Here is a 14,760-nt window from a genome sequence, read left to right as displayed (position 1 = left end):
TACAGTAACTCTCTTAATTAACAATTGTCATTTGTCAAAGAAGCCCATCTAGTACCGAAACCTTATAGAGGTGAGTCAAACCATATTTTCAATATCACTTCCCTAGCCTCCTTCGCTGCCTCAATCACATTTTTGAATGTGGGTACATTTTTCCCATGAGCTAGAGGTTATGGTTAGGGTTTATGTTAGGGTTAGAGTAAGATAGCAAAACAAAAACACTCCCCTCAAACACGCATGCTACTATTTAACACGACCCTGGTTATTATTATTTTTTATTTTTTACCTTTATTTAACTAGGCAAGTCAGTTAAGAACAAATTCTTATTTTCAATGACGGCCTAGGAACAGTGGGTTAACTGCCTTGTTCAGGGGCAGAACGACAGATTTTTACCTTGTCAGCTCGGGGATTCGATCTTGCAACCTTTCAGTTGCTACCTAGAATAATACAGACAAAGGTCCTCTCCATAGGGCATAACACTTCATTTGAATACATTTTTTTTTTTTAAGTAAACTGCTATTCGAACCCATTGTCAATGAAGGTACAACATGGCCTTTTTTTTAATCATAACTGGATTATCATCATGATGAATGTATGAAAGAAAAAAAAAACACACGTGGCTTTTTTGGTAGGCATATATACTGTATATAATATGTATCCACACTCTTACCACACATGTCACAAAGTTCAAGTTATTTCACAACAACAGCACCAAAGAGCTTTGATTGATTTATCACCTCCTCCCTTACATTCATTCATTAATTCATTCATCATTTTTCAGATATACATACTAATCATCTATTAATTACAGACATTAATAATTTACAATAAAATAACAATTTTAGGTACAATTCTCATTTTTCTTTCTTTTGTACTACAGTAATTTCACTCACCTCATGCTCCTTTCCTACTAAACCTCCCGCCAGGGTGACTGATCTTAAAACATTTCACACGGGAAAAGGTCTTAAAAGATTGCAAAACCTTCTGCACTGTTTTCAATCATGTAGCATCAAGTTCAATTCTGTATATCCAACTATGCAAGCTGCTTACTGTAGTTCAAAAGCTTTTCCAGAACCCTTTCCTCCATCCTCCCTTTGTCCAACCCCACACTTCCAAGCTTTTCTCCAACTCTTACATGGAAATCTGGACTACCACTCCAGTATTCTTAAAATCACAGACGAAAAAGTGGAATACTGCAGCTTTAAGACATAAAAGTCACAAATGTAGACTGTGTTTAAAATCATATTGGGAAAACCCTCACAAACCCATTTATAAAACAACTAACACAGAACAATTGAACTATCATACTGTATGACAACATTTTTCTTTAGTTTGTTTTGGCCCAAACATAAAAACAAATACAAACTGGTATAAAATACTGTTATTGTAGTTTCATATTGCAAAACATCTGCATATGTAAATGCATTTGTATGTTAAATGCCTGTGTTCCTCATGAGTATCTGCAAATGGAAAAAGAGACCTGTGATATTTCCGTAAACTGAAATGTCATGTTTGACAAGGGCCGAACTCCAAGTTCACCATGCCATCCTGAACTGACAGTCCTGAACCTGAACTCCGCAAGCTGTAATGCTTGATAACTCTCTACTTCGAAACACTGTGACACTGTCTAACCAAAACAATCAAATAATAAAACACAAAATCAAAAAGGTACCATCATGTTACACCCATGGCCAATCACTGAAAAGCTTTGTGTGTAATGTGCCAATTACCTCCAGCAGCTAAACATGTGTGATGTGTTACCAAAACATAAACAGACTCATTTCTGTGGCTCTTTTTGTGATTACTATTGCGGCAAAATAAATGTGAGAAAATGTGGCAAAGAAAATGCAATGCTGCCCCTTTGCAATCTCATGGATATTTGTTTCTCTGAGTACTTGTATTGAAATTCACAACATGGAGATGAAACTTTAATTTAGTGCAAAAGCTTAAAAACAATCACCCTGTTCTTATAAGAATGAAATGTATGTCTTTGTTTTCCTCCCTCCGAGAGGCATCAGATGCTCAATTGGATTCACGTGAACGACAACCACAACACAAACAGGACAGAAGAGGGCGAAACAAACAAAACCAAGGTAATAAAAAGCAAGGAGAGCAATGAAACGAATCAAAAACATCATTCGAAAATGTTTTTGTCCATACTCTCCTTGCCATTGGTCCGTGAGTAAGGTTCAAAAGCAGAAGAGCTCAGGTAGCGGGCAGACAGTTCCTGTAGGTTCCCGGCCATAGAAAGCGGGTTGGAGGACATGCGGGTGGCCACGCTTCCCAGCAGAGAGGGCATGGGGAAGCTGAACAGGCCATGAGCTGACGGGGAGCTCTGGAGGCCTGCTACCGTCCCTGAACTGGTCACTATGGGCAGAGGGGGACTGCCCCCGGCCGTCCCTGAGCTGGCACCACTGCTGCTGCTGCTGCTTCCATTGCTGGCCATGCCCATGGAGGGCCCTCGCAGGGCGACACTCAAGGTGCCGTTGCCACAGTGCTGCAGGAGCCCCGGCAGACCTGGCGGCGTGAGGAGCCGGCCCTGCTCTAGGAGTCTTAATACACTGCAGGTGGCTGCTGTCTCCGACACCACCGAGCGCAGCTCTGAATCTTTGCCCTGGTCCTTCTTCTGCTTTGTGCGTCGGTTCTGGAACCAAACTTTAACCTTGAGGGAGGACATAAAACCAAATTCAGACAGAAAATAAGCATTAGAGACCTTAAGCAAAATAGGGCCTATTTTCCAAATGAACCTACTTGGGATAATGTATATTTATCATGTATGTATGTATGTATATTTTATCATCTCTGTAGGCATTTATTGCAACACCAATTTTTTCAGAAAATGACAATGATTTGGATTGTTGTGAATAATTCCGAATTCCCCTGTGGTCTCAGTATAGGTCACACTTTGATGGCCACATGATTTGAATTGTGATAGTAATAAAATTGGTAGCATGATCAGGGAATGAGACCAGGGGGCCCAGCTACCACCCCTTGACAGATTTAGTAGCTAATTTACAGAAATACGGATGAAATCACAACCTAATGCCGTATAAATATTTATGTATCAATGTCACATTAATGGATGCTATCAGAGTCACACATAATTTGTATTTTTTCATAGTAGGTATGAGCATACACTACACAGTACTTTGTTTGGGGTCTAAACTTGAATTAAACTTTCCGTAAAGAAAAATATGTCACAGGAGGCATGAATAACTCAATAACATATTTTTCTCCTGGTAAAATGCAGAATGTAAGATAAAGTAGTAAGAAATTAATCAAATGTATTTCCATGACCTTTAAAATCTTTAGTATATTAAATAATTCATGAACTAAAGGACATGAAAGCAACAAAAGCAGGGTCAGATAGTAATGAGTATAAGGGCCGGCCCTAGCCTTTTGGGGGCCCTAGGCAAGATTTGGTTTGGGGGCCCTTGCTGGAAAACTTGTTAGTGATCCCGCTATAATAATAATACAAATAATAATACGTCGGTGAGAAAAAAAACGTATTAACATATTCTTGTTAATTTCCTGCATTTCTACATATTTTGCCATGGGGCGTAGAGAAAGTGTTGCAGTTGCCATGGGGTGTAGAGAAAGTGTTGCAGTTGCCATGGGGCGTAGAGAAAGTGTTGCAGTTGCCATGGGGCGTAGAGAAAGTGTTGCAGTTGCCATGGGGCGTAGAGAAAGTGTTGCAGTTGCCATGGGGCGTAGAGAAAGTGTTGCAGTTGCCATGGGGCGTAGAGAAAGTGTTGCAGTTGCCATGGGGCGTAGAGAAAGTGTTGCAGTTGCCATGGAGTGGCGAAAACATTTAGCAATTTTATAACAAATTTCATGCAATTTTACTAATTTTGCCATGGAGTGGAGATACATGTTTCCTATTTTAAAGCTACTTTCCTGCAATTCTACACATTTTGCCATGATTTATGCCATTAATGATATCTGAGTGAGGAAGACTTACAAAATTAATGGGGGCCCCTTGGAGGTCAAGGGGCCCCCGGAGCACATGCCTTGCATGGCCTGCATGCCTGGTCGGTATTTTTACCATAATTACTTCAAGTTTAGATTTTAAAAATTCTAAGTTAGCTGACATGTCTATATTGAGTGACTGGCAGTGACTGACATAACAATTGAAAACTGCACAACCAAATTTCAAAATTCCACCTTGTGTATTCTACTATTCTAACTCTCAACAGTATATTGAGAAACGGATTAAGTTGAGACCCTGAACGCCTATGCCGCTTATGCCCGGGGCCGGCCCTGATGAGTTTATATGTATGTATGTGTCTGAAGTATAACAAGGACTGAGGTATAACAAAGTGTGTATGACAGATTAACATGGCTATTGTATTCCTAATCAAGTAGATAAATTAGTCAGGTAAATACAAAGTAAAGTAAACGCGTTTCTATTCCACGTCTGATTGGTCTATTTTTATTGTTGAATGACTATCTTTTCCCCTTTGGGTTTTATAAATATACATTTTATATAATAAATTCCTTAAAAAAATGATAACAGGAGTTAGTTTTTTTTGTTGCATTTCTTCATGTTTTTCCCCACCTCTGTCAAGTCTGTGGCAATCAAATCTGATTGCTTTCATATGTACCATAATTAGAGTGAATGTGTCTCAATCAATGAGCCTCCAGCTACAGTTCCTCAATAGGCAGCAACTTCAATCACATCTGAATAGTATGTTTTCCCTCATGTTGTTGTAGATAAACAACTCAGTAAATTCACAAGGTTAGTGGGTTAATCGCAAATCTATTTTACACACTGTAAGTAAGGAATTACATTATGATAACCATAACAATTGGTGAACATCTTTTATCTGAGAGGATACATTTTCAACAACGTCCAACGAGGGGCTCTAAAGCCAACAACCCAAACAAAGGTGATTAGGTGTGCACACTTCAGCAAATGGCTGCCCTTTCTTAATGTAACACCCCAAGAGTGCCTCGGAACAAAAATTGTATTTCATGATGCCGTCATTAGAGCCCACTTCATCAATGCATGAACGAGACATTTGAAGATTTAAAGTAATCAAGTAGCATGGCTGCGTGGAACATTTAATGTTGCATGTGAAAAGACGTTAAGAAATTCAAGCCTATTGTCCTCCCCGTGAATGGGGACCTAACAGCTGCGTGAAGTCTAAAGTACCATTATTCTCTATTGAAAACCACCAAAGAATTCTGAATTCAATGTGTGCTGACATGGTTAACCACATGTACTGTATACTGTAGCTACATACAAAATAAAAGCATCAAATGTATGGGTCATAAAAAATGTATTTAACTTTTTTTTATGTATGTATATGCTAGATCATTATGAATATTTATTGTGATGATCAGCAATGTGTGAGAGAAACATGTGACTATGTTGTGACTCACAGAAAATACCTGAGCATAATGCTCCAGTCCAACATCTGTCCAAAGTCAAGCTGGTTTAGGCCCGATTCAAGCATTCATGACATACGTAATAAACATATGCAAATGTGGCTGACCATGCCATTAGCCAGCTTGCAAATAAATCAAATTGTGCTGCAAATATGTCGGCCTGAGCTCTGAAGCAGAGAGCAGGGTTTCCCTGAAGTGAGAATTAGACATTGAAGGGTAACTAAGTTTGGTTTCTCTGGTCGAGAGCGAGCAGATAAGGGCAAATACAGTTCACCGGCAGTGTATGCAGCGTGACCTTTCCCTGACCTCATAGCTAAGGCATGTGGACTAGAAAACTGAAAATATGGCTAACATGGCAATAGAATTGACTGAGATTGCATAGTTTACTAAGCGAAATACAACAAAATATATTTTATTAGAGTTTTGATCATTACCTTACAATAGTATTGCTTGAGCTATGTGATCAGTGAAACAGTTTTCCACATTTTTTTATTATCTTCTAAATGATTTTAGTTAGAAACAATTAGCTAACCAGTATGCTAAATAAAATGTCAGCTGGGTTATAGCAACAATTAAATAGATTGTATTGGAATGGGATGGGATATGACAAGTATGATGACAATATGGAAAGCAACATTTTTCACATTTGAGATAAGATTTGAAAATACCTAAGGGTCGTTCCACGAGTCCCTTTTATGTCCTTGGGTCATTGTGTGTAGATTTTGATAAAACACAACGTTTAACAGTTGTATCACATACACTATATATACAAAAGTATGTGGACACCCCTACAAACTGATGGATTCGGTTATTTCAGCCACACCCGTCGCTGACAGGTGTATAAAATCAAGCATACAGCCACTTGTCTCCATAGACAAACATTGGCAGTAGACTGGCCTTACTGAAGAGCTCAGTGACATTCAACGTGGAACTGTCATTGTATGCCACATTTCCAACAAGTCAGATCATCAAATTTCTGCCCTGCTAGAGCTTCACTGGTCAACTGTAAGTACTGTTAATGTGAATTGGAAACGTCTAGGAGCAACAACGGTTCAGTCGCGTAGTGGTAGGTCACACAAGTCACAGAACGGGACCTCCGAGTGCTAAAGCGTGTAGCGCATAAAAATAATCCGTCCTCGGTTTCAACACTCACTACCCGAGTTCCAAACTGCCTCTGGAAGCAACGTCAGCACAAGGACTGGTCGTCGGGAGCTTCATGAAATAGGCTTGTGTGCGGCTGCTCAGCCATGGAAACCTAAGTTCACAGTGCACAATGCCAAGCATCGGTAGGAGTGCTGTAAAGCCAATGCATTCTCTGGAGTGATGAATCACGCTTCACCAGTCCGACAAACTAATCTGGGTTTGGCTGATGCCAGGAGATGCTACCTACCCGAATGCATAGTGCCAACAGTAAAGTTTGGTGGAGGAGGAATACTAGTCTGGGGCTGTTTTTCATGGTTTGGGCTAAGCCCCTTAGTTCCACTGAATGTAAATTATAATGCTGCAACATACAATGACTTTCTAAACGATTCCGTGCTTCCAACTTTGTGGCAATAGTTTGGGGAAGGCCCTTTCCTGTTTCAGCATGACAATGCCCCAGTGCGCAATGCGAGGTCCATACAGAAATGGTTTGTCGAGATTGGTGTGGAAGAACTTGACTGGCCTGCACAGAGACTTGACCTCAAACCCATCGAATACATTTTGGGTTGAATTTTGGGTTGAATTGGAACACTGACTGTGAGCCAAGCCTAATCGCCCAACATCAGTGCCCAACCTCACTAATGTTGTTATGGCTGAATGTAAGCAAGTCCCTGCAGAATTCTGATGTTCCAACATCTAGTGGATAGCCTTCTCAGAAGAGTGGAGGCTGTTATAGCAGTAAAGGGGGGACCAACTCCATATTATTAATGCCCATGATTTTGGAATGAGATGTTCCACAAGCAGGTTGGTCACGGAGTGTACATCTACACTCTAACTAAATGTAACCATATTCCAATAATAGTGATTTTATTTTTAAAAACATTGAACATCTAATTGTCAAATCATAGTGTTAAAGCAGGTGAGCTGGTTCTACTCTTTTAGGCAATATTCTGGTGTTTTGTTGCGGAAAACTGAGCCTGTCAAGCATGACACGTCAACTATGCTACCCATAGATAGATAGGCAATTTTTTTGTTACACATGCATTAAATTGCCCCTCCCTGTTGCAAACAACAAGCTTCCATGCTCCCTGTCACAATCGGAGTTACGGCTGATTTAAGATTAAACTGTTAACCCTGTTATGGTCAACACTTTTACTTTCATTTTTCTTAATTTAACCTCTTGAGATGGGAAACCGTGTGTCTCATGAAGTTGAGCATGTGTTTTTTATGACAGAATGTTAAAATTAGGTGAAATAAATCATTATTATTGACAAAATTACACTACCCAAAAGGCACTTCATTGAACAATCCGATAACATATGATCTATGATAGCACAGAACATAGATGTAGTATTGCACTTGCCATTTTTATTTACTCATGGTCAGAGGGGAAAAAGGCACATGTATTGTGTATTGCTTGAATTACCTGAGTTTCAGATAGATTTAGCTGGCGGGCCAGCTCTGTTCGTTCCCTCCCAACCACATACTGGCACCTCTGGAACTCCATCTCCAGACGATAGAGTTGCTCTGCGGTGAAAGAGGTCCGGGTTCGTTTGGGACGGTCCAAATCCAGTCCCTTTGGCAGAATGATTTCTCGTATAGACCCTTTGGCATCTACAACAAGGAACAAGTGACCATTGAAGCTTTATCAATGATAGCTATGTTCAATTATAGAAACACTTGTGGGTCATCGGGTAGCCTAGTGGTTAGAGAGTTCGAATCCTCGGTCTGTCGGGAAGTGAGCTGGCAACCAGAGGGTTGCTGGTATGAAATCCTTGAAGCCATTACCTGCCTTTGAGCAAAGCACTTAACAGCCCCCCTGCACCTCTCCAAATACCTGTGTATGTGTGTCTTTTGGAGGGGTTGGGTTAAAAGTGGAAGTCAGATTTTTGACCAATAAAGTGATCTCTTAGTCTGAACTTAATCACATCAGAATGACCATTCATCCTTTTTGTAATATCTGTATGCCTACTGTTGTCCATGAAATTGATGATTGTCTTCAATGAAAGACTTAGGTCTTGAGGATCTCTGTACATCTCCATTTAATTACATTACACAATCCAATATGTTTTGATAACTAAGAATGTCTGCAAAATGGAAAAATGAACCATCCAGGTACGCACATGAAAATGGTGCAGTATTTATATGAATGCATACAATGCACAATGTCAATCACAGTTCTACGCATTACTTCAGTTGATACACTGACATTTTCCCAACCAACTACTGTACTTTGCAGACTAACTACGGGTAACCTCTAGTGCACTGAAACCAGTTTAAAAAAAGAACCGTCTTTAATTCATTTGAAAAGTGCCGTTTACAGAAGAAAGTTGATTGAAAAAAAAAGAATATAACATCTACAAAATACAGCGATATTATCCATTTATTTCATTGTGATAATTTACTTTTACCAACTCATTTATTGCTGTAATACTTTAAATGATCATATTTTATCATGTCAATCAGAACTCTCTCCTAAAATGAGTCAACTAACCTCAAACGTGTTTTTTCCTCTAGGTTTCTACAATCCAAATCGAATGTGTACAGTAGTTAAAAAGTTGTACTTTTTGTCATGTGAATGGAAAATAATTCAAGGATATACATTTAAATAATTTGATTTGATATTAATTCCATATCTGTATTAGCTTTTATTGACTTAATAGAAAAGAGAGAAAATGTAGTAGGAAAAGGTTATTTCTCAATGAACTTTTAATAGTTTTTATATAGTATTATTATTTCTCTCATCTAAAAGCAGCAAAAGACAACCTAAAAGTATGACCATTTATCTTTGAATGTAGTTTTCATTTAGTTAAATGATTTCTATACCAATTAGCAAGGATTATTCCTATTTTTTAAACAGTCTCTGTTTAACCAACTGTGTTAAACAGAGTAGATAAATGATGTGTGCTTATTCTGCGGTAATTTACCCCTGAGGCCAGACGACGCTCATAAGAATTAACACATTTATTTGTATTAACTACATATGAAATAGCTTGAATTAAAGATGATATAAGCAAATACATTTTACGTCCATTAGTACTGTCATTCAACATCTGTATCTGAATAAGACAGCGAACACCTATGTATCATATTCTTTTAAGCTTCTCTGAATATTGTTTTCAAAAACAGTGTTTTTCAAAAGGAGAAATTGTATAGTATATAGCAGCGTAAAATGCATTCTTAATTTAGAAACCAAATGTATTTAGAAACCTTAAATAAAGGTTTGCTATGATTCTTTAAGTGTGCCCTATAATTCAATTTCAGAAGAAACACAATTGTTGTGAATCATTTTTGACACAAAGAACATGTCACAAGGAGCATGTCACAAGGAGTATGTCACAAGGAGTATGTCACAAGGAGTATGTCACAAGTGTTACATAAGTCATGAAAATATGAACATACAAAATGCTCAAAATTTATGTTTTTATTCACACTTTTATATTTGTATTTACTCCTAATTCAGAATGTTTTTTTGAAAAATTCAGCATATCTCACATAGAAAATTATCTTTCTCTATTTCTGCCTGTGGGTACATATAAAATAAAGCAATGAGTAAATAGACCCCATACGCTTCAGCATTAGAACATATGAGTAGAAATCCTCTCACCTCTGACCAGTATTCTCCGGCAGTAGTCTGGGTCCCCCGTGCTCGCTCGGTTCTTCTCACAGTTTTCCACCATCCCAGATGGTGAGAAGGACTCCTGCTGATTCTTTAGGAAGGTTTTGGAAAGGTTTCCCTGGGAATCCTTGCTGTCTTTCCCATCCTTTAGTCCGTTCTTCAGCCCCATCCCCGGTTCTGTCTCCTGGTTGTATCTGACCTCCATAATCACTTATCCTCTCCGATATTTTTTTCCTCCCCCACTTTCTTTCCTTTGTCAGATGAAAAAAGGGATTGCAGAGAGTATTGCGCGTTGTGTTGTCTCAACAGTGTGGCTTTGTTTTAAAACAGCACCTTTTAGACCAGAGAGTCACCTACCTAATGTTCGGGGAGCGCTTGCCTCACCCGCCAAGGTGCCCTATTTTCATTGTCCAACTCACTTGCCCAATGATCATGGACTTATCACTGAAACTTAAAAGCGATTTAATGCCACCTCGCCTTGTTACATACACATCAGGCTGATAGATGATCTCCAAATAATCAGAGTGATGGATCGACACACGCTCGCTGTTTCAATTGATTACGGTCATTTTGCTGCTTCCACATTTGCATTGCCTCATGAATACACTAAATTGTTTGGGAAATATATCAGGTCCTAATAGAGGGGTTCGCTCACTCCGTCCTCATCTGTCAGCCAGCTCTCAGTCAGGGAATCAAGAGAAATGATTGGTCTCGCTTTGCAAAATAGCCTCCCTGAGCACACAGACACAATCACAGGGGTACAACACTTCCAGAAAAGTTCCCAGGCACTTCATTCTTTGATCCCCGGAACATGGCCAGCCATTTTCAACGTTTCTCCAGTGTTGGTTGTCTGGCCACGATGGCTAACTTTAATCGCATTTATTGTGTCTTTTGCCAATGATCGTCCCTCTGCAACATAGAGCTCTTGCCGATATAGTACTTTCACAGGCGAGTGGGAGTAAGAGAAGGATAGAGAGAGAGAGAGAGAGAGTGAGGGAGGGAGACCGAGATAGAGAGAATAAAGCAGAGGTGGAGAGACAGAGGATACAGAATAAAGTGAATCCACCCTGATTGGAATTTGTACTCTCCACGACAGCTGATTCACAAAAACCACCTGGCTCTGCTTAACAGGAACTGTGTTAAAGTTTCCTGTGTCGTCCCACGTCACTCAGCCCGACGAACAACAGCAGGAAGAGCTGCCCACAGGTCCTAGTCATTAATGCAGTGTCCCCACCATTCATAAGAAGCAGTCTGCTGCATTTCTAATCTTAATCTGAAAAACACAAAAAGGGGACAAAACTTGTCATTAGTGCCCCTGCACTCACACCAGTGGAACGGCCCCCCTCTCCAGCACTTCCTTCCATCCCACTATCCACCCACCCACCCACCCACCCACCCACCCACCCACCCACCAACTCTTAACTATTTCCATTGTCAGAGCAACAATATCTCAGGGAGTAATCCAATAAGACCATTGATTAGGCTACAATGATTCAATTCAAACCAATGGCCTTGTGCAAGGAACATTCTCCGGCCCTTCTCGTCACCTTGCGGGGCCAGAAGCCCTCTTCAAGCTGCCCCCCTCCCTGAACACCAATAATTCCTTTATGGGAAACAGAGAGGAAAAGGAGTGAAAGATGGTAATTATCTAATTGGACTATTAACAAACAATTCTGTGAGTGTGGCTGCCAGGCAGCAAACTTGGGGTGGGTTTAAGGGCCGCATGTTGCACTAACTTTATTCACTGAGTGTTTGGGGACGACTGGTTGAAGTGGAGAAGGAGCGATTGTTCAAGAAATGTAAAAGGGGGCTAAAAAGGGAGCGACTGAAGGGGAATTCTGCTTCTCAAGCTGTGTTGCTGAGCTTCAGCCTGGGAAACAGCTTGTACACGTAGCCCTGTGGCCTCTCGGGTTCCAACAATGGCTCATCTTGAAATATCCAGTCCCCAATTGCTAGTTCTACAGCAATATTGCAAATACATTGTAAATTAGTGTGAATATAATGTGAAAATTCAAAATCCATTTAACAGGCAGGAAAATAGTATGTACATTCAAAAGGTTGAGTATTAAAAAAATCGATGGGTGTGCTTTGTTGAGAAATGAAATGCTCTATTCTCTTTTTGACACTTAGATTCTGCATGTCTTTTCACAGGCTTCGCAGCTAGTTTGATTTTATTCCATTGTTCTTATCACAATGTATTAGTTGAGTTTCTCATGTTTAATTATGAGCTCACTTGAAAGCTTTGTATACATCAAACAAGATGGTAAAACAGTACATCAGTAACAGTCGCTATATACCTGTGCAATGTCGTAATTACTATAGTAACAACATTCTATTAACATGCTGTTACGTGGTGATTTTAGTCATCACTTTACAATGGCGTTGTTATGGAGTTGAGCAATTTGTTGGGGGTGAAATAAGGACCGGATTGCAACAATCAAAAATCTGATTGCAACAACTTAAATGCTGGTACTAAGTGCAACCACATGGTTCAGTTACAGGTAGAAGAGCAACTTCATGTGAAGTGTTACCAGGACCAGCGAATGCGCTATTACTGGTCAAATTGGGAATGGTTGGGCACAATATGAAGAGGCAGTGGTGGTGCTGTGGTTATTAAAGGGGCATGGTCTTCCCCAGTAACAGTCCTGGCAATGCGGGTGCCCTCGGATAAGATTGTAAAAGCTAAATGAATACATTTAGAGGCTGCACCCCATGGCGCTGCATTGTCGCTGATTTTGTCACTTCCACTCTATCCAAAAAGAAGGTTACATCCCTCCCAATAATGGGCATTATTCAAGAGAGACATAACAGTCTCAGTAATAGTAACATTTTGCAACAGAGATAGCGCTATAGCATTATCCTCCCACAAATACAGTGGTTTCTGCTTATAAGAATCACAGACAAAATAACCATTTATGGTGGAAGAAAACAGGACAGAGGCCTTTGTAGACTTAGAATTACTTACTATGCTTGTAAGAAGCAATTGGTTATAAGATTGTCAAAATGTTCCAAATTGTGTGGGTTGAATTTGGTTCTTTTAAAATAAGAAAATTGTGGTACACATTATTTGTATATGTATCTACATGTATGGCAGATGGTAGGGAAACTACCCCTCATTTCCCCCTCAACCTGTGTCACCAGGAACCCACTTCACATGATCCCTTCATATAACATGCATCTGTAGCTCCATTCAGAGCCTCTCTCAGAACACCTAATAGCAGCAGCCCACAACTGGAAGCTCTTAACCATACATATTGGTCATCATGGGTGGGCTAGCGACTGTTTACAGAAAAGGCCAACTGCAAGCAGAGACACTACCACTAGCAGTTCTAGTAAAGCGCTAACACATTCATCATGATCACAGCCAGCATGATTAGTGGGAAGGTCCAGTATCAGAGCCTTGCTCTTTCAGTGTGATTGTGTGTGTGTGTGTTTGTACAGTGTAATGGATTGGGAAACAGAGAGAGGACATTTCATTATCCTTCTGTCAATCAAGGCAGAAAACTGGAGGTTTAAACTAAACACATTTATGCCTGGATAGAAATCAATGTGTTTCACAAACAGGCGCCCGGAAATCAAATAGGCCTGCACATAAAATACAAATCTGTTCAATTGGGGTGGCATGATGATGTGGTGTGAAATTTGTAGCGATCTCGAAGATGAAATGGTAAATGTTGATGCAGACCAGACAATAACATCCATCTGTGTTTATATTAGAATTCCTTTATGCTGCCTAAGCAAAGGCACTCCTGGCATTAGTGATGAGCAAGTTCAGTCAACAGAGAGAACCCGAAAACTACATTCTTGTTAATAGGTCATTGATGCCTAATTACCAAGCTTCCCAGTATTTTCTTTAGGTAATGTTACTTGGCACCCTCTAACAAAGCCTCTAATAGAAATTAACTTGCTACCAGGGGATAAGTCTTGGCAAGTTATACAAAATGTGTTAATTCAAGGTAAACATGTGTATTGAAAGAGTTTTATGTTTACGATTAGCATGATTATATTCCTTATGGTAGTAAACCCAGCTGTTACCCAAACTGAATTATGTAGTAAGGAGCTTGTTCTTTCTAGGTACATAGGGGCCTGCACAGGCGGCTGAGCTGGAGAATCTTGTGTGGTTTATAGCTGGTTTCACATTTACTTTTTTCTTTCTTGTCAAAACCCTTGAGCCATGTGGTTCCAAGTGATCTTGTGAAAACAAACTTTCCTCCCTATTATATTCAACATTTTGAGACACTAGGTTTAAAAATGACCAATTGTGACAACTGCGCAAATAATTGGGATTATGGGTTTGTGTTGGCTTCAACACAAACGCCAGATGTTCTTAAAGGTCCCAGCTGCTCCATAGTTTTCAAAGAGAGGGGGTGTCAGCTATCTTACGCCTTTTCTCAATCAACAGGTTATACAGACAAAGTGCACACAATACCCCTTAACGACAAAGCGAAAACAGGTTTTCAGAAATGTTTGCAAATGTAAAAAAATTAAAAACAGAAATACCTTATTTACATAAGTATTCAGACCCTTTGCTATGAGACTCGAAATTGAGTTCAAATGCATCCTGTTTCCATTGATCATCCTTGAGATGTTTCTACAACTTGGAGTCCACCTGT

General features: G+C 39.8%; 1 protein-coding gene across 1 annotated transcript; it reads right to left on the bottom strand.

Moving 5' to 3' along the window:
- Positions 1 to 618: 618 nt before the first annotated feature.
- On the bottom strand, positions 619 to 11,192 carry LOC109899095 (ventral anterior homeobox 1-like). The gene is made up of 3 exons (XM_020494150.2): positions 10,136 to 11,192; positions 7,955 to 8,142; positions 619 to 2,659 (listed from the first exon to the last, which is right to left on the bottom strand). Exons 1-3 carry the CDS (start codon positions 10,350 to 10,352, stop codon positions 2,132 to 2,134), a joined length of 933 nt encoding a protein of 310 aa, XP_020349739.1. The 5' UTR covers positions 10,353 to 11,192; the 3' UTR covers positions 619 to 2,131.
- Positions 11,193 to 14,760: the final 3,568 nt, after the last annotated feature.

This window comes from Oncorhynchus kisutch, linkage group LG11 (assembly GCF_002021735.2).
Source record: "Oncorhynchus kisutch isolate 150728-3 linkage group LG11, Okis_V2, whole genome shotgun sequence".
Classification (NCBI taxonomy): Eukaryota; Metazoa; Chordata; class Actinopteri; order Salmoniformes; family Salmonidae; genus Oncorhynchus; species Oncorhynchus kisutch.
The sequence above is the reverse complement of the archived record's forward strand: the minus strand, read 5'-3'. Positions and strand labels throughout refer to the sequence as shown.